The 23,577-nt window shown below is 46.9% G+C and overlaps 1 protein-coding gene across 2 annotated transcripts in view; it reads right to left on the reverse strand.

The window, feature by feature from the left end:
* LOC133135411 (F-box/WD repeat-containing protein 7) overlaps positions 1-23,577 on the reverse strand; it is a 92,384-nt gene that overhangs the window by 15,431 nt on the left and 53,376 nt on the right. The window contains exons 1-6 of one of the 2 annotated variants that reach the window (XM_061252393.1): positions 13,120-13,404; positions 7,946-8,028; positions 5,375-5,516; positions 2,875-3,009; positions 1,924-2,047; positions 707-843 (exon numbers count right to left, since the gene is read on the reverse strand). In XM_061252393.1, the coding sequence (XP_061108377.1) occupies positions 707-843; positions 1,924-2,047; positions 2,875-3,009; positions 5,375-5,516; positions 7,946-8,028; positions 13,120-13,158 (660 nt within the window). In that variant the 5' untranslated portion in view covers positions 13,159-13,404. Of the gene's footprint in view, positions 1-706; positions 844-1,923; positions 2,048-2,874; positions 3,010-5,374; positions 5,517-7,945; positions 8,029-13,119; positions 13,405-23,577 lie in introns of those variants that run through there. The other variant, XM_061252392.1, reaches the window with a different exon arrangement.

Below are 23,577 nucleotides of genomic sequence, written 5' to 3' on the forward strand. Positions count from 1 at the left end.
TAAAACTTCAGAATATCTTCAAGCTGCAGTGAAACAGGAGCTGAAATATCCAGCCCTGTAGGATTCTCTGGCTAATGACAAGCATATGGTCGACTTCACTGATTGGGAGAGTGGCCCTCAGACATTCAGAGTTCTTTCAATCAAATGAACGCTCATAAGGATAACTTTACTCCGAGAAAGATTTATCATTCAGATGTGGGAGCAAACCATTAACAATTTTTATGGCGCACATTAAATACACAGTCCAAAATTTAGTGCATCTTCATTCCATTAATGGCACCATGTTTTCTGAAGAAAATGCATCATTGCTAATCCTTGTCAATCACAGCACATGCACGTAAAAAGCTAAATAAAATGAAGTTTTTCATTTCCCGTAATATTTTACATTTACAAGATGCAAGCTTAGGAACAAACCAAACAAACCGAATTATGTAACTGACATTTTTTTTAATTTTTTATCCAGCTCGACATGCCATTCTACATTTTTGAGGAAAATATGCGCTATATTGGAGCACTTGCAAAGGTTATTATTTGAAAATTCCATATAAAGAACCATTCCACAACCACGATCCCTTGGCAATAAACTTGTATGATTTAGTGCCTTCGATAAAATCCTCATACACAGCAGTTAAAGAGTTAAAGGCCATGAGGCTCTGATGGGGGAAACTCTAAATGAGGTTATTGGGGGATAAAAGGCCTAGTGTACCTTAGGGGATTTGAGATCTCCTCTCCTCCAGTTGGTGTCTATCCTGTGCTGTCGGATGTAGGCGCTCTTCCAGGGACTGTGAGTGAACCCTGGTTTGATCACCTTCCTCCTCTTGATGTGCAGGGCTTCGTTGATACCTAAGGGGTAAACAAGTGCTCGGTAAAAGGGGTTTTGGGGCTTCGGTGCCAGACCACCGAGCCAGGACCCCCAGGAAGACAGGAGGAGAGGCGGGGTGGAAGGGGTATTCATTGGCTCTGTCAAGCCCATTGATGCTGGTTTAGTTGGGTTCGGTTCTGCCTGACAGCTTTCATTGGACGTCTACCTGCTTAATGTGGAATGGGATAATCTCTCCCACACTCCCTCTCGGCCAAAAAACATGCTTTCGCTGCGCCGGGTTTGCTTGGCAGGACTCCGGAGCTTTCCGGGCATGGCCACCCACCAAAGCAGTGCGGTTTCTCCTCCTCAAGAATACTGGCCTTGCTCCTTTCACTCAACGGTTTGGCAAATATTATAAACAAAGCAAACAAAACCAAAAATAAATTAAAAATAAATAATAAAACAGGGAATAAATCCCTTGGAAGGCTCTCTTTGGGTCGGTGTATTACAGTCGTAGTAATGTCAGCTTTAACACGACGGCTGGGCATCTGCCCCAGACGCGTGGGCCAACATTCCTGCTAATGATACGCCCGCAGACGCCACCAGCTGCAGACTGCTGGAAGAGCGTGGGCCCAGCTGGGGAGTCAGGGCTGGGGAGACCGGCCGCACAGGAGCGTGCCTCTGGCTGAAGAGCCAGCCGGATCATACCGCTGAGAAACCCGCAACTGCAGGATTACTGCCACAATGCACAGCTCTGTGGTGAGTGACGCACAAAATAAAGCTGCTATACCAGTTGTGTATGCTTGCTGTGCGAGTTGCGTCAGATTGCAGCAGGAGTTGCGTCAGGTCGGAGCAGGAGTTGCGTCAGGTTGGTGTAGGAGTTGTGTCAGGTTGGTGTAGGAGTCGTGTCAGGTTGCGGTAGGAGTCGTAGAAGTCGTGTCAGGTTGCTGCATGAGTGGAGTCAGGTTGCTATAGGAGTTGTGTCAGATTGCTGAATGAGTTGTCAGATTGCTGAATGAGTTGTGTCAGGTTGCTATAGGAGTCGTAGAAGTCGCGTCAGGTTGCTGCAGGAGTGGCGTAATGTTGCTGCAGGAGTCGTGTCAGTTGTGTGTAGAGCTCACCTTCCTCCCTACACTTCTCCCTCCACAGCAGGTTGTCCTCCGCCAGGATGCGCCAGTACCGACAGGTCTGTGCCGCCTGCAGCAGGTCTTTGGGTTCCAGGAACGACAGTACGTAAAGGGCCAGCTGTGAGAGACAGACACACACTCAGTACCCACCACACGGACACACTCAGCTGTCACCACTCCTGTCCCAGAAGGCCGTTTAATGGCACCATTCATAACCGCCATGTCAGGGGTCTACGGCACACTGGCTCAAATTTAATTCCGACAAAACTCATTTATTGCAATGCAAACTCTGCCGCTGAATTTCCTGTAGAGCCGAGGAGTTTGGGGAACAGGGAGAAGGCAATTACAAGGTTCAAATTCTCCAATATTCTCACTAAAGGCTAATGCTGCCATTTCCAGCCCTAGATTAAAAGTCCCTGCTCGGCACAGCGGCAGGGCTTTAATTCACATCTGCGCGGGAACCTGGGTCAAGGAAGCAGGGTGCCAGACTTCTCCCTCTCTCGCTCTATTGCTCTCTCCCATCCCTTTCTCTCTCACCACTTTCTTTATCTCTCATCTCTCTCACTCTTGTGCCCTCATCCCTCACTTGTTCCCCTCACCCTTTCCCTCGATAGATCTTTGCGCAGAGGAGACAAACAGCCACTCTCTTTTTGTCTAATACAAAAACACCAGGGGGCATCATTGGAAGCATTAGGAAAGGACTCGGTCTGCAAGGGTTTGCCTCCAAAACCAATACGTGTACTCAAGGAACTGCTGGCAATATATCAAAATATTTTCAAGCTATTTTACACACGCCTCTCACTTTCCTGATTAAAGATGCTTGCAGATGTTGATAGACAGTATCCGGAACAGCCAACATGTCAGTCAGGTTCTACAACTCCTGGCCTGGTGTGATGAAAGGTTTGTGAGCGGGCGTGTCTGGGCGGGGCGGGGCCACTGGCTCACCTCTTTGGGCAGCAGGGAGATGAAGTCCCTCTGGAACTGCGGCTCGATCACCTGCATCATGTGCTTGACCTGGGTGGGCTCGCAGCTGTCGATGAGCTCGTCCAGCGCCAGGAGCTTCTCCGGACCACTCCAGGTCTGAAACGCGCGAGAGAAACGCAGTCTGAAACGGACCTCGCGCACACACGCACAGACACACGCAAACACACACACGTGCCATCCCGTTTGACACGACAGCACTGGAGTTCTGACCTGAAGTGCACGGCACGTTCATTAGAATGCATACTTGAGGTAAGCTTGAGTCAAACGTAAGCGTAAGCCCTTGGTTTTGCCAATATAGATTAGTGTAGTGAAGAAAAGGCGTCAAAGGGAGAGGCAACAGGTTCAGAACCCAAAAAATAAATCGTGCCCTACCCCACAGCGCTCGTGACTAGGTCAACTTTGCACATTGGTCAGAAAAGTGAACCACAAAATTACACGGTGGAAGAGAAAGTTATTCAGGGCCTGGGAGTGCGCGTGTTGATGTTAGCATTAGCTTTTCTGAACTCTGTGAGCCTTAATGGGTCCCAGACGCAGGGCTTTCAGCGTACGGTCGCCAAGTCGCTCATTAAAGGCTCTTAATTTCCAGTCCCCCCGGACTACTATCCCACTGCGGAGGACTGTCAAACACAGTCAAACGGCAGCCCCTGGTGGTACGTGAACGTGGAAAGGCCCGGATAAAGACAAGGGGCCTGGCCAGACTAGCCTTTGCCCGCTCCGAGAGAAACGGTCCAGGCCCTGGCCCGTTCCACAGGGAAGGGCTTTAAACCCAGAGGAAACGGAAGGGGGGGAGACATTAAGAAAGGGAAAAAGGCTTTTAAATGATGCAATCAGTCAGGAGTCTCCCATTTATTTTGGGTCTAATTGCATCACGCTGTGCCATCTACCCTCCGCCGTGGCATGCTTCCTGGAGTCCGGGGTCATTACCAGGAAGTCCGTGCCAAGAAGAACACAAACAAAAACAACCCAGCGATCCCAGCCTCGGGGTGCGCCCTCCCGCGCACCATCCCGCACCGATAAGGAGCGGGCGCTGGACAAACGGTGGCTTTCTCCAAAATGAAATTAACCCCGGGGACAGGAAATGGGCTGCATTATCCGAGAGGAAACGTCTGGAACATCTGGTACGGTACGGCTTGTGTACAGGCAAGTGCAGGAGACGATGAAGATTGCTGTGAAGATCTCTGCACTCCCAAGGCCACTTTTCCATGGTCTGGATGTGACGCAAATTCCCCCAATTCACCGATTCCACAGCGAAACGCTCTCAAGTTATTTTCTTAAAGGCTTGTTGAGGATGCGACCAGGCATTCTGACTTTGGTTGATGGCTCCCAAAGAGTGGTTTCTGAACGTACGATCCCAGAATAGGCACAATTCACCACAAGGCCTTTTCTTAAAGGATTTCTGTTAAAGTCTGGATCTGATGCAGCAACAAAAAGACGAGATAAGAGCCGTGTCGGGCAAACGCAGGACACGGAGCTCGCTGGGAAAAAAGGATGTGTGCTTCTGAACAAAATGACTGAAAAACATTTTCATAGGTCAAACCTTTGCCGTAGAATGAACATCCCCAAGCTGCCTTTAATGGAACTTCGTAGCTCCATTAGAAGGTGGACAAACGACACGTGGACAGAAAAGGTTGGTCCTTATTCGGTGTAACCCATTCACGGCAGATAACCAAAGCGCACAACTGTAGCTCAATATTTAATCAGACGGTGAGATACTGGGGGGGGGGGGGGGGTTTAAACTATTGCGTTTAAAAACATTACGTATCTGCAGCGGAGCATGAGGAGAAAACGAATCGAGCGAACGCACTGAATCTCGACGCGGACCCATGTACGCCCGCGTCTGCGAACAGGTAATTCCACGCCGGGGCGCGTACTGCGAGCAGCGGGACTTAAACAAGGCTGCAATTATCTCAAAGTCTCAGAGAACACTGATTGGGAGAGCCGTGAAACGCGTCGGGTCGTGAAAAGCGGATGGCGCAAATCCAACAAGAGAGGAATTGGAGAGGGAGAAGCAGAGAAGGGAGGAGGGACATAGAAACAAGAGACATAGGAAGAGGGGAGAGAGAAAACTCGGGGGACTTTGGTTGAAGAACAGACGAAGGGGCGGTCTGCCTTGCGGTCCAACACTGCAAAAATGGCCATCTTAAGCGTTTTTAGCTTTGTATTAAGAGTCATGCAATAAGATAAGCCTGGTAACTTAAGATCATTTTTCTTTCTCTCAAGTGGAAAATATTAGCTTGTTTTATATTTGCTTGGCAAGTGAAATTCACACCGCATTGGCAAATCTTGAAATGACTCAAACTTTCTCACCTCATTGTCACATTTAGCTGACAAGTAATAGAAATGATTTTAAGTCTAAATATAAGACTAAGATACTTCTTAAGTGTTCTTCTTGTTACTGATTTTGCAGTGCGTGCGCTGGGATCCGTGTGATTGGCCAGGCTGCATGGGGGGCGAGGCCTACCTGAAAGGTGCGGAGCCACTCCTGGAGCCCCGACGGGGGCTGGATGGAGGTGATGCGTCGCCGCTGCTGCCCCTGCCCATTGGCTGCCCTCAGGTCCCCGAACGTGGTGGGCGTGGCCGGGTACGGCACAAGTCCCGCAGGGCTGCAACAGGAAAGGAGAAAGGAGGGAGAGAGGGGGGAAAATTCTTATTCCGATATCTCCGGGCAAAATATTTTACTTTCATCAAAAACAATACCCTTACTAAAATCCACATTCCCTGCAGCTTTCAGTGATGGGTTTCAAGGCTGATTTTCAAAAAGCGCATTTAACAGGAATAAAATTTGGACAGACTTGCGCATTTGGATTTGGCCACACCAAGGACGAGGACGAATAAGAAGATTAGATGCAGGGCAGAAAACGCCTCTTATCAAGTGTTTTTTAATTTCCTCTTATCAAACATTTCCCTGGGGTTTGGGGAGGGGTGGGGCAGGGAGGGCCGTGTGAAAATCCTCTCTCAATAACAACAAAGGAATAACGGTAATATCGCTCGGCTGGGTGTGGGAGAGATGTACGATTGATATTAACGAGATAAGCATATTGCTTTTGGGCTTTGCAGAGACAAGTCTGCTTCTCAAGCTGCCGTCTTCTCATCAAGCACAATGATGCAGTGGGAAAAAACCAGCTGCTTGCTGTAACTAGCGTTATAAATCACATTGGAAACTGGGGACCAGCACCAATACGTGACCGTGACCTCTGACCCCTTCTAATTATGTTTGTTGTAAATCTTATTGATTCCTGACTGGTTGGAAAGGAAAACTGGTGGGGGGGGGCAGGAGCGGGGGCGGCAAAATGATGCGGTTTCCCTCAGGAGCCAGTCCCAGGACGTTGAAAGCTTCAAAGAGCGACGCACTCCAAACATAGCGCTCTCTCAGTCAGGAATTGTTCTGGCCAGGAGCCGGACCTGAGGGCGGCAGGCAAACTCTTCAAAGCCCGGCTGCTTACGGTGCAGAAACAGCCCAAAAAAAAAAGAGAAAAAGCCAGCTCAGCACTCCTCCGCTACCCGGTGACAGCGTCCTTTAGAGTCGAGCTGTTTGTTGGAGAGTGGAGACGGGTCCGTTTCATAACAACGCATGAATTTTTAATGGGATTTGAAGCGGAGAGGATCCCAGGTACGGCAATTAAACCTGGGAGGACCGCCAGTGAGACGACGGTGGGGGAGACGGCGGTTGCGGTCCTCGGGAAACTGAAGACTTCTTAAAATCCCGGAGTGTCGTGCCGAGGAGCGATAAACAATCTGCTTCCATGAGGCATTAATCCTCCAATTCGAAACAAAAGGGAGAGCTAATCACCGGAGAGGTTGACAGGCAGTATCAATCGATTGGGGGGAGGATCTTTGGAGTGGTGGTGAAGTCGTAGGTTGTGAGGGTAAATCCCAGGAGGGATGCGACTGACGTTCACCCTCAGTGGGATTGGTTAACCCAGACACATGAGCGTCAAGTGGAAAATCAACAGGCACAATGTATACTGGGTGTTCGTTTCGTACGTGATCGTTTTGGATTCAAATTATTTTTGGTGTTCGATTGATCTTGCCTGACGCAATTGAGCCGACCAAGAGGACCAGAGAGAAGGGTTTGTAATTTCTGGATCCATTTCACAGGTACCAATACACAAGCACAACACAGTGTATAAAAGTATTTGAATCCAAAACAATTACATATTTGACCCAGGTCTGACTGGGAGTGAGGCTAAAAACAAGGGGAGTGTGAGGTTAGTCAGATCAGGAGACACAAAAAAAGGTTATTTGCACACGCTCCCTAGGTTTTCATTTGAAACGCTTACGCTTCACCCTGCTGTCTACAGCACATACGGAGAAAGCTCCAAACTGTGAGCTTCCACGCCTAGTCTGGGAAGAGGGGGCGAGGTGATGCCGGCCTGGTTCGAAGTACGAAGCGACTCGTGGGCTCGGGTGCTTCCGCCGGTGTTTCCGTGACGATGCTGCCTGACGCCTCCCTGCCGTGATGGATCGAGGGCGTTCATTTCGCGAGGGGGGGCGCTTACTGGATGGGATGTTGCCACGGTAGCGAGAAGACAGGCGGGGATGCTGCTGCAGTGCAGTGAACCCATCAACATTCCGACAGTTTGAGCCAGGACCATCGTCTGATCCCTTCTGCCTGGATTCGGAGCTCCGAAATCCGTGCGGGGGCGTTGGAGGGTAGGCTGACGCTCCTTGTTAGGACGGAGCTTCTGATTAAAACCCGCTTTCCGGGGCAGGTCAGAGGTGCCGGAAGAGCGCATGCGATCATTTTTTAAAACCGCGCTCGTTATGGTCCCCCTCCCGGCCGCTGCCGCTGAGCATCGTGGGTCGGCCGGGCAGATTGATGCGGCCTCTGCTTCGCCTCGGAACGCAGGACTGTGAGGTAACAGCAGGTGAGGCGCACGGGGGCTGGTGGCAGGGGGTGTTTTTCCTGGAATTCGTCCAACTATTTCCACCACCTCCATTTTCAATTTCTCAGTGTTTTAATCCAAGCCAGTGGTGCCTGTAGGAGCACTCAGACCATTTCCCTCATTCCATACGTGGTAAGTGGGCTTACCTGGGGTATTCCGAGCCTTTGCAGGGCTTCTTTCCAGAAGGGAAGGATCGGACCTCGGGGCCATGGTCCAACTTCCTCTTCATCTGCGAGACAAAAGAGGAGAAAAGCAGCAGTCAGAAGGTGGACCGTGAGCGCTGCCGCGTAAACTACCGGAGATTTACACCTGACCGTTTACGAGCGGACCGCAGAGGCTGCCCGTTGATTTAAATCCGACCGCGGGGGGCCCGCAGTTGATTAACGACCGATCGCGGAGGAACACAAACAAATCTGTGCTGGAAGCTGCCAATCCTTCGCAAAGCTAGCGCCAAAGGATGCCCGGGTCTGCCTCACACTGTTTAGGGCTCACCCCCATTCACCCCACTTAAGATGGCCGCTCACTGGTCCCACAGTCAAACCTTTCTGACTCCACAACGAAAGCGTGTAGCCAGGGTAGCCGTATCAGGATCCCCGTACTGTATATTTCTCCAGTAGAATAGGGCATTGGCTATTTAGTGCTGAGGCACACAACATTGAAGGCACATAACTTTTTAAGCGATTGTCGGGAGCCATTTTGTGAGGTGGATATTTCAGTTTAAGCAAACTAAAAATAGAAAGTCCCTGAATGAAAAACCCGGCCAAGGTAGGAAACTGATATATCACATTAGGCACAGAGCCCATCTTTCTGGGTGACGTATCCATGGTGCGACGCGGAGCGCCTTCCTCTGCCCGCGGGAGGGAGAGATAGGGACCCTGGTTCTGTTATGCTGGGGGGGGGGGGCTGCCTGTTACAGAACAGGCCTGGAGTAGGGGGGGGGGGGGGCTGTAAATGGCGTGCGTGAGAAAAGCAGTCGCTCTGATTTGCAGGGTTCCACAGCGACAGGGCTGTGTGCTGACTGCACCCCCGGCACCAGACACCCGCTTGATTTATACTGCTGCTCAGGGAGGAAAATGGAGCAGGCCTATTCTTTATTGTGCCCTCTCTCTCCCTCTCTGACACAAACACACACACACACACACACGCAAACACACATACACGCACGCGCACACGCGCGCACGCGCGCACGCGCGCACACGCACACGCGCGCACACGCACACACGCACACACGCACACACGCACACACGCACACACGCACACACGCACGCACACACACACACACACACACACACACACACACACACACAGACCATCAAAGCCCCTCGTCTCCTGCTCCAGTGCATAGTCCCACCCTGGATACACACCAAACAAAGCCTGCACTGTCCACTGGCACAAGAGGTCTCAGACCGCATTCAGGGGAAAAAGGAGTATTTTTGGGAAGCAGTTTCATAATGAAATTTATTTGCTGTCTGTCTGACAGGACTCCAGTCAGACTGAAAACAGGATGAGGGAAATTGGCCAATCAGAAGCAGTTTGAGATTCCCCTCTGAGGATGTAGGCCAATCAGAAGCAGTTTGTGACTCTCCTCTGAAGAATGTAGGCCAATCATAAGCAGTTTAGGACTGCACTCTGAGGATGTGGGCCAATCAGAAGTGGTTTGGGACTCTACTCTCAGGCCTGTCCAAGAAAACGGCCCCGGGGTAGTTTTCCTTAAAAAAGCCGATGACGCTTTAGACTCACTGGGGAGCCTGCGTGTGGTTCGCAGGGCGGGATGCTACTGGATCCTGACAGTGATGTCACAGGGGGAAAATCCAGACAGACCGACTCTACTCCTCCCAACCGCTTTTCCCACAATGCAAGTTCAGCCCGGAGAACATTTCCCCATTGCTCCAAGAACAGCGTTGGGACTATAGCTATCGGTGTCATGCTAAACGAGCTTGCAGAAACAAAAAACCGAAATGTGTTTGGTGTGTCGCTGTTACTAGGGGTGATGGCGGATTCGCAAAGCATCAGCAAGCCAATAACAAGACAGGAGCATCGCACTGGAAGTGGAGAATAAAAATGCAGGCTTGACACCCCCTCCCAACAGATGATTACATCCATTGCATGAATAAGAGATTGTCTAGATGTGTGATGAAAACAGTAGTACTCAGATTGTATCTTTTTTTTTTAATTTAATTTTTTAACTTCCGGTTTTATATGTTTTTTGTATATTTTATTGTATACTGATACTGTGCTGGCTGCTATCTTGGCCACGTCTCTCTTGAAAGAGATTCCAGACCTCAACGAGACTGCTTGGTTAAATAAAGGTTAATTAAATAATAATTACACAACGAGGTTATCGGGGTCGTGTGTTCACTGGGGAGACGTCTCAGTGCTGATAGGCCTGGGGTTCTGATTAAAGCCATTCGCCGTATGACAGGGGTGATGGGCAGGGGGCGGTGACAATGGCGTCATAGATCAAGGACCCAAACGCATCCACATCACTGGAACCTCGATCCCCAGGGGCCTCTGGGAACGTCTCATTAAGCCCACCGCAGACATGAAACACGCTTTGCTGGACAACCCTTGAACACGGCAGCGGGACCTGTTTTCAATACGGCACAAATACTTTCTTAATTACAAGCCGTTTAAAATGTTCCTTTCCTGCTGAGGAAGTGGTTTTGTTTTATTAGGTGGTTTGACTGGTCGGGTTGGCCTTCCCTAACCCACGCCTGTTCTCAACAGCCATGAGCTCACCGTGACGGCGGTGGCAAGATTCGCTGAGAAAGGGGTGAGAAAGAGAGGGCGAGAGTGAGCGAGAGAAAGGGAGAAGATGAAAGAGAAAAGGAGAGTGCTCTTGGGCTCAGGCAATAAAAAGCCACAGTCCAAGACTGAGAAAACGTAACTCTACAAACTAAGAGATAATGTGCCGTCTGTACATCTCTCACAACCTTAATGCAAATTACTACACACCTCCTGAAACTCACTCCTTCAGACAATTGGAATGGGTACAAGGGCACATCAGGGGATCTCCAACACATACTTCAGGGGATCTCTGATACACACAAGCCTTATCTGCATGTTGCTTGCAGGGCAGATCATTATCCTTTTTTCTGGCATCTGTAAAGCTAACAAAATGTATGATTACCAAATTCTTGCTCTGACATAGTTACTCTGTGTTTGGTCAGTATAATCATGTACAGGCTAGTAAGGTTTATAGTAGAATGAAAATAGTGAATTATAAATTACTAGAATGCTGCAATTATTGCAACAAATGATCGCTAAATATTGCCCATTCCTATAGCCATCGAGTGAATGAGTGAAAGAGAGATACCGGCGTATCAAGGTTGTATCTCCAAGAGGATTAACAGTATAGGCTGATTCAATGGACCCTCCTATCAGCACCTGAAGTGGGTAACAAAACTAGAAATAAAATTAAATGGCAGTTTTACTTGGCATTTAAAGGCCAGCACGCTTTGCTGTGAGCGTATTACTGAAGATTCAGACATGAAAAAGCTTTCCGTGCTGGTCATTATAGAATATGAGTGTTTGGTCACAGATGGTTAGGCTATGCAATTTCAGTTACACCGAGAAAGGCAATGTGCATACCGATCCCCTGGGAACCAAAATCTAAGGAGTCAACAGCAAGGGATGTAATTTCCTATGCTAAATCCGTAACAATTTGTGCACATAGAATACACATCAACGCCGCTGGTTATTTAAGTCGAAAAATACTGAGACCGGAAATCAGCAACAGGAGGGAAAACAGAATATATATGCATTTATAACTTAAAACTATTTCAATCAAAAATCGTTAATTGTTTATGACCAAGCATATGCACGTCGTGGGTAGTCTTTAGTTCATTGACAAGGACACGACATGGCAAATGACTTGATGGTGATCGAGTAATATGTTTACATAACACGATAAACAGAATCGGTAATAGCTGCGGTTTCGGAAGCGTATTTTCGCACGGACGTGAAGAAAATGTCTAAACGCTGCGCGCAGAAAGGGTGGGGAGTGTCCCCGCGCAGACGGCTCCGCTGTATCATTACTCGCTGCTTTCTCGTCGCAACACGTTTTAAAATACATTATGTCCTAGAACCTAAAAATCAGGTTCTGAAGCCATTTGGGTGCAGAAAAAGCACGTTTGCCTCGAATATGTTTCCGATATTACATTAAACATTGTCCCTAATTCCGGAAGGGCGATTCTTCTGGAGAGAGAATTTACTATACCAAGTTTACGGATATGTTTCTTGAACAAACTTATAAACCAAAGGACAAATTAAATTGGCAGATAAAATGTTGATACATACGGAAGAGAAACACTAGCTATTAACCACTTAGGCCTACTGTCAGCAACAGGGAGATCCTTCAACAGGCTGTATGGGGAACGCTTCGAGTTCATACTTCAAACACCACTTCAAAATCTCACGCACAACAGAACCGACATCCGTGGTACAGTAACTTGCGCACTGGAACATGCCACAGCATTTCTCGTTTAACATTATTTTGCTCTTTAGTGATAAACCATAATGCGCTAAAGGTGAAGCGTAAATGTGTTTCCATTTGTCAAGGACTCCTTCAACACAACTATTGTGAATAAGCACAGCCGATTACTGAAAATAATTGCACCTTTTCTGCACATGACAGACGCAACCATGGCAGCTGTCTTTTGGCAGAGGGGTGCCTTAACACCACATTTAACACATTACAACGTGGTGTTAATTTCCTCAAACCGCGCCCGCTCACGTCAAGAACGATATTATTTAAAATCTCTGCAGACACCATATATTGTCCCATGCGTGGGGTGTAGTATGAGCATCCGTGCAATAAAGTGCTGATGTGCCGGATCTCTCGTCCATACACCGTAGCACGCAGGTGCAGTAGCATAGACATTATGGGAGAATGATTTGGCAGAATCAGACAATTTAAATAAATCGCATCAAGAGACGACCCAGGGTCTTATTTTTCAAAGAATGAAATTAATGCCCTTGATCTACGGATCTACTGTAAATTGCCCAGGTCCTCGCTGCTACTTTGGCTATGGACACATACGGAAATAATCAAAACCAAGCAAGCCAAAATGTATACATTTTAACCAAAGGCAGCTATAGCTAGCGCTACACCATTAGAATCCACAAGGATTAATTTAACGAACAGTGTAGTAAATATGCCGATCGTGATTAAAATTATGAAACGACCTCACAACCAAAGCCTGCATGATTTAGAATACGGTTAGGCAGTTGCGGGAAAAATGCGGTCTATCAACTAAATGCGACGCGCATTTCACAAGCCGGACATATATATAAAATGGGCATATAAATACGAACTCACTTTATAAAAGATCATCTTTAAAGTGCCGTAGAACCCCATCGTTGTAATCCTGTGTGGTTTTCTTCACTGTGAGTATCCGAAGCCCCAGTCTCTATGCCTGGTAGGTATCCTCTGACAGCGGTTGAGAAGTACACACTCAGGTAGATTCGACACTATCTCTGATGTGAACATGCTCGGGCACGTCACCGAACGCAGAGGCGAATTGCAGAACCCCGGCAATGAGAGCTTAGCAGTGACACCAACAGACGCTCGGCAACAATTCAGCAGTTCTCTCACAACTGCCAGCCCCCGAGGACTCCGGGAGGATAATAAGGGGAGGGATAGCGAGAAGAAAGCAGAGGTGGTGTCGGAAGGAAAAAGGGAAGAAGGGGGGTCACAGAGAAATGGGAGGATCGTGCTCGCTTTAAGCCTCAGCTCTGCCGTTTTCAGCTGGGGGTTCGACTCCCGTCTTCCCCGGCGGTGAGGAAGCGAATGGTGCAGTCCGAGCTTCCGCGCTATGCGCAGTACATCAATTAAATGAACACAACCTAGGGAACGGGAGCGACTGCAGAAGCGCCTGATAGTAAAACACTGAGCAGGGGAGGAAACGAGACGCAATATTCTGCATGGATTGACAATAACTAAACACGGTCTCTAACTGGTTGCCCCCAAACCCCCACCACTCCCCCCTGCGCCCTATTATTCCCCCATCACTGTGCGCGTGGCATTTTCACTGTTCCCCATCTGCTGCAAAGTTTGTCCAGTCGCGGATGGCTAGCATTTTTTTTTTTTTTATCAAACTAATCAGAATAACAAAAGTAATGTTGACACCTTCACCACGGGGGGCTTGTATCAAACTGAATGCAGGTTACTTGATCATCAGGACACGTTACTTTGTTATATTATAAATTATAGCCTTTCATCTCGCTTTCAAAGAAAATACCGAATGATTATTTCTATTTATGCTGTAATATGGAGTATGCACATGCATAGGAATTCATCTGACATAAATCCACGCTAAACATGGACAAACTATGTATAGAGCTAATGTAAACAAAGTGTAGAGATTCTTAATTGCATTCATACTCCATTCTCGAATATACGTGAATTGGTTCGGAACCAATCCGATCGTCACTGAAGACCATAGTCACGCGTGCTTCATAGGAAAAGGCGTCAGACTACTCCAAATTGATTTTAAGTTTCGATTGAACATTTTATTTTACTGGTGACAGCAGTGCCTGGAAGTCTGTGACATTATTTAATGTTGACAGATAAAGAACACAAGCCATAACAGCGCTTTTGGTTTAGAAAAAAAAAAAAAAGAGAAGAGTGAGCACAAGGGGAGTACTGAAACTGCTCGTTAAACGGTAGTGTTTAAACACCTCATTAGTATTCGGACAATTTCTCAAAGTAATAAAGAAAAGGCCTTGCTTTGTGTTATTTATTAGAAAGCGATCCTCCAGTTGCACCCTGCTTGATTTTGCTTCTTTAAATAAAGGGCAGGGTAGACAAGAGAAGAATGCTGTGCATTTTCCGCCGTTTGAGCCGAGAGAAGAGGGAAACTTAAATTATGAGCTAGAGAAAAACGGCAAAGAACAGAAGCGCCCTCGAGGCATACAATTTAGGGAATGTGCCTGGACTCGTAGGTAAGGGTTAACGGACAAACATTCAGCAACCGACACTAAAATCACTTTCAACAACACGGCCGGACAAAAAAGGGACGGTAACGCCCACTCCACCCACCCCAGCAGAATGGTTGCCAACAACGTTGTGCTGGTTTCCATTGTTTAAATGCCAGCACAATCCACTCCTCACATTGGTCAAAGTTTCGCATCCCAGCCCCCTTTACTGTTTACAAAACACAATCTGCATAAACTGAGACGAGAAGCTAAACACAAGCAACCCCAAAGGGGACCAGCTTTACCACATGTGACTGACCCGAGGCTTGGAGCCACTCAGCACCTTTGAATATCGGAGCACTGGAGAGTCAACTAAAGAAAACAAACCACTCCACCGTAAATAAGGTCCAGATGCCCTGTAAGTCAGGTGCATTTCAGGCGAAAGTTCTTTTCGTTACTTGCTCTTAAATCAACGGATGTGCTTTTAGTTTAATTTGACGCTCACGTATCGTAAGACTAGCCCTGAACAACGATACAATAAAACGCAAGTTTTCCCCCCGACGAAGGTATGCAAATCTGGTTCCGTGTTAATAATGACGCACTGCAAAAAGACCTGCAATTCAACTCACACTTCTGGACTGGAACATGAATAATATTATAATATATAATGAATTATCTGTTCTTTGCAGGGCTCCGTCTGCTCTCCATTAATATTGATAAGAAATAATTTCAGCTTTTTTGGTGAATTAACAAGAAGCCTTACCTGACTTCTGATTTCAGTAATCAATTAGCAATTTCATGGTTGAAAAACCTAGCATTCAGTCTCATCCTTGTTAGACCTTAAATGTTCACATTTGCTGAACAATATTTCTGCTCTTTTGCTTGGTCGAATTTAAGTATTCCTCCCTTCAAATTCTATGTCAAAATAAGAACAAATACTGTGAATGCCAGCAAAAGAGGTTGTTCAACTGATGGCTTTTACATTTTTCACTAAATATGCAACATCATTTTGCCACAGATTTAGACAAATTATCAACATAAACATCAAGCTACAAAACAGTAGTCATATTTAATGGTATCCTTACAAGTACGGAGACATCTCATTGATACTTTCGCATTTTGGAGTCATTGTAAGGCACCTCCCATGAAACCACCTCCATATAGCACAAGCAAATACATCACTTGCACTGCTGGTAAACTGTCGGACAAAGACCATGCTACCTATAAGGTCAACAGAAGGACCTTTTGTCTTTTCAGCCCACGTTATAAACACTTGGTTATGAAACAGGAGAAACGCCTCTCCAATGCTGATGTTCTGCATGTTGACAAGCCGCAGCACGTTTCTGTGACTTCATTAAGGGTGATGAAAGCACAGCTGGCAACTGAGGTAAGTCTGAACAAAACCTGACCCAATGCAACAGGGACAGTAGATACAGTATTTTAAATAGCTGTATGGACTTATTTCTTTATTTTTACTTATGAAATTCCTCTCTTCAATTTTAATTAACCGCAAAGAATGGGCTACCATCTCTGAGGATACATAGATCACTTTAATTCACAAAAAGGAAAAAAAATTCTAACCCAAGGGAGGTATGTGGCGCCTATTCAGAGTGCTGTGTGTGAGCGGCAAACAATGGGCTGGAGTTTAGAGAGGGAGGACACGCACTGCGATGCCCAAACACACCCACCAACATCCCCAGGGAACCTGTACGCCGGCTCAGAGGACAAAGCAGGAAAGTCCCTGGCTTGGCTCACTCCACAAAGGCCCACCCCTAAACGCTATGACCAATATGTGAACATAAAAAGCCATTTCCATATGAAAGAAAAAGCCAGATGAACTCATAGAAGAATGTATGTTCTCATTCGTACTCTCTCAAAGAAAAAAAACTATAATCTCAGTTTTTTTGTCTTTCAATATATACAGCACACCGCAGAGCTACCCAAGGCTAGGGCAGATTAAATTTTCAAATCAGTACATTCAGGAAATGACCTGGAATTCAATTCATGAACTGAAAAAGAAATGTCCACAACCCTTGTGAACTTTTCAATGAAAGACCTGGTTTACAGTTCAAATCCATTTCCGTTCTATTAATGAATTAAAAACCAACAGAAATGTAAATGATATGCAGTGTGCGGATAACTAATGATATGAATGTCTTAAATCCCAGAGGAAGTGACACTTACGCACAGATCGCAGCCTACCTGATGCAATAGTGAACTCACAGGGACGCGAGCGTTTGACATTTACAGACCGGACATCAAAGCAAACAGAGTCAACCATCGGGGTGAAAGGCCAGATCGCACGAGGTCTCGACGCTGGAGAGTAGTCAAGAAATAGTCGGTAGGGAGGGAAAACAAAAACGAGAGCAGAAGAACGCTCGATCTCAGATGGACCCTCGCGCTGAACTACCGGTCTGGACAATGCGGAGCTAATCGGCACAACTGCGGTCCAGAAACCACAGGTGTGTGCCGCTAATGTGCTCCCATGGGCGGTCAGCCATTAGGGGAACTCTTAGAAGTCGTGCAGTAGCGCAGAGACGGTTGCTCTGAGGGCAGTTTAAGGAGCATCTGGATCTCATCAGGCACACTGAAAAACGGCCCTTATCGATTCCCGCTTTACGACGGGTAAATATTTGCATGGGTGGCAGAGGGGAGTAAAAAAAAATTGTCCTTTGAGACCCTATTGGTCGACTGGCGACTCTTAATATCGGCCTCTCACCTGCTCCCTGGCTTACGGGTGAGCTGCAAGCAGGTGTGCCTACCTTCCTCTGTGTGCCATACGTGCCCCCTGCCCCCTTTATCTCGTTGCTATGGCGACTGGCTCTAAACGGAGGGCAGCGGAGGGGGAGAGGAGTTAGGCCGGCGGGACAGGGGGAGATTTTCCGGCGCCCAACCTTTATGGAATGCGTGGAATGTGGAGGGGGTCAGCCCCGAGTCTTTGAAGGATCTGAGGGCCGTCGTTGCTATGCCTTCTGTTGCACGGTAACACATTAAACAGGGGCCCGGCCGGAGACTAGCCCCTTCACCCAAACCCCGTGAGCCACGCGTGAGCCTGAACAAAGCGGCCGCTTCCGAGAGCAAATCAAAGGCAGATTACTGCCTTAAAAAGGCCCATTAAAGAGGCAACAGAAATGTACGCGCTTCTGCAACGCATCATAAACACACTTTGGGTAACAACAGGGAATTATGGCAGGAATGCCCTCTAGTTTATGTAACAAGAAGTGGAAATGCGCTCGAGTGCAGCTTGGGAACTTCCAGACTTGTATCCTAAGACACCATACTACAAGCAGAGCTTTCAAGGATTCTTTTCTTGTGAAAATAGCAGGGGCCTATTTTTGGGGTTAAAAAGACCCTAGGCTGTAAGAAAGAGACAGCAGCACCAATTTGTGGGCAAGACATTCTAAATGTGAATCCAAGGACACACGGTTGCACAGCGACTCATGTGGAGCACAAGTCCGCAGTTCATGTCATTGCATTGTCTCACAAATGCTTCAAACCAACACAATGGTTTAGCTCTTGACCTCCGCTAGTGAAAGCTAGCGCTAAAATATTTGGAGTGCAGTGAAGGTTAATGCTGATGAGATTTAGAAGGAAGAAGTCCTAGTAAAAGCAATGTTTATAGGTCAACAGACTATGAGCTATGCAGAAGCTGAGCTTTCAAGCATCTCTCAAGCTTTATACTTCCAGCACTCTCATGGAATGAAAGAGAGGTTATTCCAGATCCATACAAACTTGTTTTTGCCTTGCAGGAAGTGCCAATCTTTCAATGTTATTTGCTCACTCCTTAAATGACAGAAGCATTAAGATTTCTGAAAGTGCACTTCTGAATGATAAGTACTGGAGTAGAGTGCATACTCTAGTTACTAGAAATAGTCACTTCAAAGTGTTACTGCGATTGTTTTAGCATCCCACTGGCAAATACAGTACTTCCAAAGGCCACCCAAACATTTGTTTGAGGTAATCGGGTCTCGTAAAGCGCTGGAAACTTTTGATATATTGTGCATTCCGCTAGATTATCCATCTCTACCTTCAGGAAAGTAAAATCAGTTTCTTTCGGTCTGATGGGTCACTCAGCTAGAGTCAGGCTGTGAGGGTTTGGCTGGCCTCAGGGGAATGGTGGGGGGGAAAAGAGGTTCCACTTCGTAAGTGCTAGAGATACGGCTAACTTAAAAGGGGCTGGAGTGAGTCTAACAGTGCTGCGGGTTCAGCTGAACCTTCTGGAAGAAAGCGTGTTTGAAATCGCACTCGGCTGAGACGGACGCCACAGGCACTGGACTGAGAGCTGCAATTGAGTGCTGCTTAAAATCACTGCGCCAAATACTACCATTGTTCTCCATTATATTCCGATCTCCAAATCAAAATTTCCCGTTTTCTTTTCCGAACAATAAAATATGATAGTTTGTTTTGATGACATTGTGGGGGGGGAGCTGTTAGGAGTCGGTACACTTGCTAGCTTCCAAAGGGCGAGAGATGAGAACTCCAAGCCCCATGGGAATTGAGTTACAAAGTAAACACAAACACAGGAATGGAAAACAAAAACATTTGAGTGATTTTATCAACCAATGAAAAAAAGAAATGACACTGCCTGTCAAAAAATATTTTTCATTTCAAACGCAGCCAAAGGGAAAATGGCACCAGTGGAGCAATTGTATTTTATACATTTCTTTTTGCACCTTCAAAAGTGTATTCTACACAAAGAACCGGGCCTCGCTGTTGGGTTCCTCTACTCAAAACGAGTCACCTCAGGTGTTGATGCCCGAGACAAAGCAAGGGCATGCTTGATGTTTGTTTGGTTGATTTGGGATGAAGACTTGCATTGCAAAGCACCGTGGGATACTGGAGGCTTATAAAGATTACAATCACTTTGTCTAATGAGTAAATTATGAAGCTTCTACTCTCACATCACTCCCCACAACACCAGATTGGGCATTTGAGCAGAATAATAATTTCCATTGCAGTGTGATAAAATTGAGGAAAGAAATATGAAAAAAAAGATGGAAAAGTATTGAACTGTAAGCTATATATCCTCGACAGAGTTGTTAAAAGTTAGAACTCCATAAAACTGCATATTGGACTGGGTCCCAAAGAGGAGTCACATTTCAAACCGCAGCGATCATATTTAATTGGGTTGTTAATTGGCAGAGAACTCTTTGGGTGCTCATTAGAGACCAACGCCAACGCCTTGTGAGGACTGCAGGTGTCTCGGTCTCTGTCTCAGTGGGGTCTCTAAGAAAACAGGAACGTTTAAACATGAGACCCAGTGAATCTTTACAGGCCAACGGAGGTCTGAAACAGTCCGGAAAGAATTTGCTTAACCTGTGAAGAAGCGCATTTCCTGACTGAAAACAAATCCAGGTTCACCCCTGCAGCCTAACTGTTAGCTTTTTACGACAAAAGAGGGCTAACGACCACAACATATCACCCAATGAACAAACCGTACGCAGCTGAACGAAGATGGTGACAAAACCCCCCCCAAAAAAACATAGGATCGCGTGTGGCGGGTTGCTGCTAGTTAATTTGGGGTCCAGGATGGATCACAAGTGATGACATGTTTTCTGGGGAACTACCCAAATTGCTTTCTATCACAGCTCGTCTTATGCGCCTAACTTGGAGAAACGCTTGGAGAAACTGTGCCAGTGCTAGGCTCTGGAGGAGAATGCTATAGGACTCATATTAGTAGGGGGATGAAGACTGTACAACGCATAAGGTCTGGCTGATAAAGTAAGACCATTACAGAAACAATGTGGTCACTGTAATGCATTAACAAGGCATTTGGGGTTCAGGTGGCCATATAAAACAATGAAATCAACAGCTACAAGCCAGGTATAGATCATAATCAATATAGAAGATTAGCATAGTCTCTTAGCCGTGTGCTGGCTCCTTTGTCTCTTTAGTGACTGATTTGACAGGCAATGTCCGATTCCTTGGACTGTGCTTCCATTCCCTGGGTGAGTAATGACCCACTGCTCTTCCTTATGGTGGATTACTGATACGGTGTGGAGTGAGTGGAACATCTTTAAGTGGGCAGGAGACTCCATGATTGAGTCATCCTGTATCCAGATCCTCCATCAAGTTAACAGGGAGCCATGACACTCATGTACTTTAGTCTTCAGCGTCGATCAATACCGGACTCTGGAGTCCGGTACTGCAACACCCCTCTTTTATTTCGCCAAGGTGTACGGCACGCCAGTTACAGATGGTGTGGACATAAATGCACAAAATGGAGGAGAGGAGTGTACAGGATTGGCGACAACAGACCCGGCGTGACTGTTGCACTGGAATATTTGAGTTCAACAGCAGTGATGCCTTATGAGGTGTTATTATGCATTATTATGCATCGGGGACACAGTGGAAGACGCATGCGGTGGAATAAAGCTGAAAACAGCCAAGCCGCAAGCTCAAAATACCACGCCCGAAAATAAAGCGGGGAAATGCGGAACGACGGCATTCCTTCGTCTCCCAAGCCGCACATACAATTTTTAAATCGGAAAAGGATCTGACGGTGGAATCCGCGACTCGCTCGCAGACAGATCCGGGCCAGAGCTGAAAGGGGGATCGGGCCCGTTTTTAAACATTTCCAGATTGCAGACGGAAGCTCGGTAGGCGGTGAGGCGTCTGCCCGGGAACGGCCCTGCGAGTAAGCGCTCAGACTCGGGGAGATTACAGGGCCCTCCGAGAGACCGCGGAGGCGACGGAAAAGTCAACGCTCATTCACACCAGCGCGCTAAAGGGATCTGGCTCTCTGAGATGGCGGAGAACTGCCCCGGTTTGGTTTGATCCGATATTTCTACCAGCGCACATATCGCAAATTCTATCTACAAAGTGTAGAATGAAAACGAGACTAGTTTAATGATGCCCCAGCAAATGGGACAGATGGCAGACAAAAATAAATTGCTCATAAATTCACAATGATCACTAAAAGGCACCACCTGTGGAAAAAACCCAGGCAAACCCAATTTAACTAATTTCAATTAATTTCTGAAAAGCAGCCTTCCTTCAAGTGATAGCTGAACTAATTTGACTCATTTTAAGTAACTGCAAGCCTGGAATAATTTGGGCACCAATGCGTTATTGCATCCCATAAGCACATTGGGTTGACAGTATATTTTTCCGAAAATAAATGCCAGTGGTACATTAACCATATGCGTGATAAGACTGATAAAACTCCACAGGCACACAATTCAGGTTTGTCAGACTTGGATAACGCAGGACACTGCCATTTCTGGACTTTACTCGATAATGTACGGCAGCTGTCCCCAACGGGGAAAATTCATCCATGAGGACTGGGGCTTGGGGAGGCACATTTAGATGAGGGTAATAACTCAACACCACGCATTCTGCGACAGCGCACCGCAACCTGGCAACCTCCGCGATGTTTCAGTACGGCCATGCAGTGTGTGGTGAACAGCGGTGCCTCGCTAGGCCTCAGGAACAGAAATATAAGTACTCAATGCAACTAATGCTATATTTTATTCATGTGTATCAATCATCTCCATTCTCTTCCTCCTGGCCCTCTCTGAAATCGGTCACTCGAACATGGAAAGCACTACTGAACACTTATGAATCAAGAATGCCAGATACGGCGATCCCCTTTTCTTAATTATGTTTCCGCACCACCACTTTCTTCCATCTACCCCTTCCAAAATGTATATGCCCTGCATCTGAAATATGACATTATGTGAAATGAAACACAGCAAAGGTTCCAACTTTACCGCAAGCATCAGACTTTGTCTTCACCAAGCCTATAATCTTTTAGGTCAGCTTGGTTGGGGCTTGACTGCCATTTCTACGTATCGGAGGTGAACACTCAACCAGACAGCACAGCTCACGGCCTTCGCGCACTTGTTTGGTAACACGCTTCGAGGTGATTCAATCTCGTTCAATTCGAGTGCATGTTCGAGGACAGCATGCAACCGTGCCTTTTTTGTGCGCCCACTCTCTTGAACTTGTGGGAGAAGACGAGTGGCACTTTCCCTTTAAAAATAGGCTGTAATTGCAGCGTTGCTGTATGCTCATGCTAACAATGCAGTCGTACGCTCTCAAGAGTTCATCGCCAGGGGAAGGAGTCATGGGGTCGGGGAAACTCAGGAGCTCATTCTGTTCCACTAAAAACACCCATCTGCCCGACAACACTGAGCAGTCCTTGTAATGACACACTTACAGCAAAAATGTTTCTTGGTCAACAAAGGAGACACCGCAAGTGTACGGTTTCCAGGATACCCGGAGGCGGTGGCTTAACTATGCAAATGTTCAACGCAAATTATCTGCCTTTAATTAAACCGTGTTTGCAGCAGGATTCTTCCAAACTTTGACCAACCGCCCAACAGAATACTCTGCTCAGGGTTTGCTCATTTGAGTCGAAAACATCTTACACTTTGCTCAGGGCATCTCTGGAGCAGTTTCTCAGCACCTTACAATTCCACATGGAGCTGGGAGAAGGGCAGACTATAACTTAAAGCCAGAAATGAAGGTGGGAATGTTGGGTCTCGAAGCAGACTTTGAAAAATGCTGCAGCATTAGCTCATGGTGCTTTCCCCAAATACAAGAGCGCTGTTAATTCTGAAAAGACACACTCACACACACACAAACCATGGCAATCACACCAGGAGCAGAGATTCTTCCTATAACAATCTCAAAGCATAGCCTGCTGTGTTTTAGGCTGCAGGCTATAACGCAAGGGTCTTTGAGGCTGCAATTGTTGCCAAAGATAGTGAATGGTACACAAGGCATGGCCCCCTGCCTCTTATCAAGGTGAAGCTGCAACACAGCACTCAGAGCATTTCAGATTGAAAGGGTGCGTTTAACACACCCTGAACAGTATCAAGTACGACTCTTTGCCGTCGCAGATCTCAAATCGAGC

This window comes from Conger conger, chromosome 8 (assembly GCF_963514075.1).
Source record: "Conger conger chromosome 8, fConCon1.1, whole genome shotgun sequence".
Classification (NCBI taxonomy): Eukaryota; Metazoa; Chordata; class Actinopteri; order Anguilliformes; family Congridae; genus Conger; species Conger conger.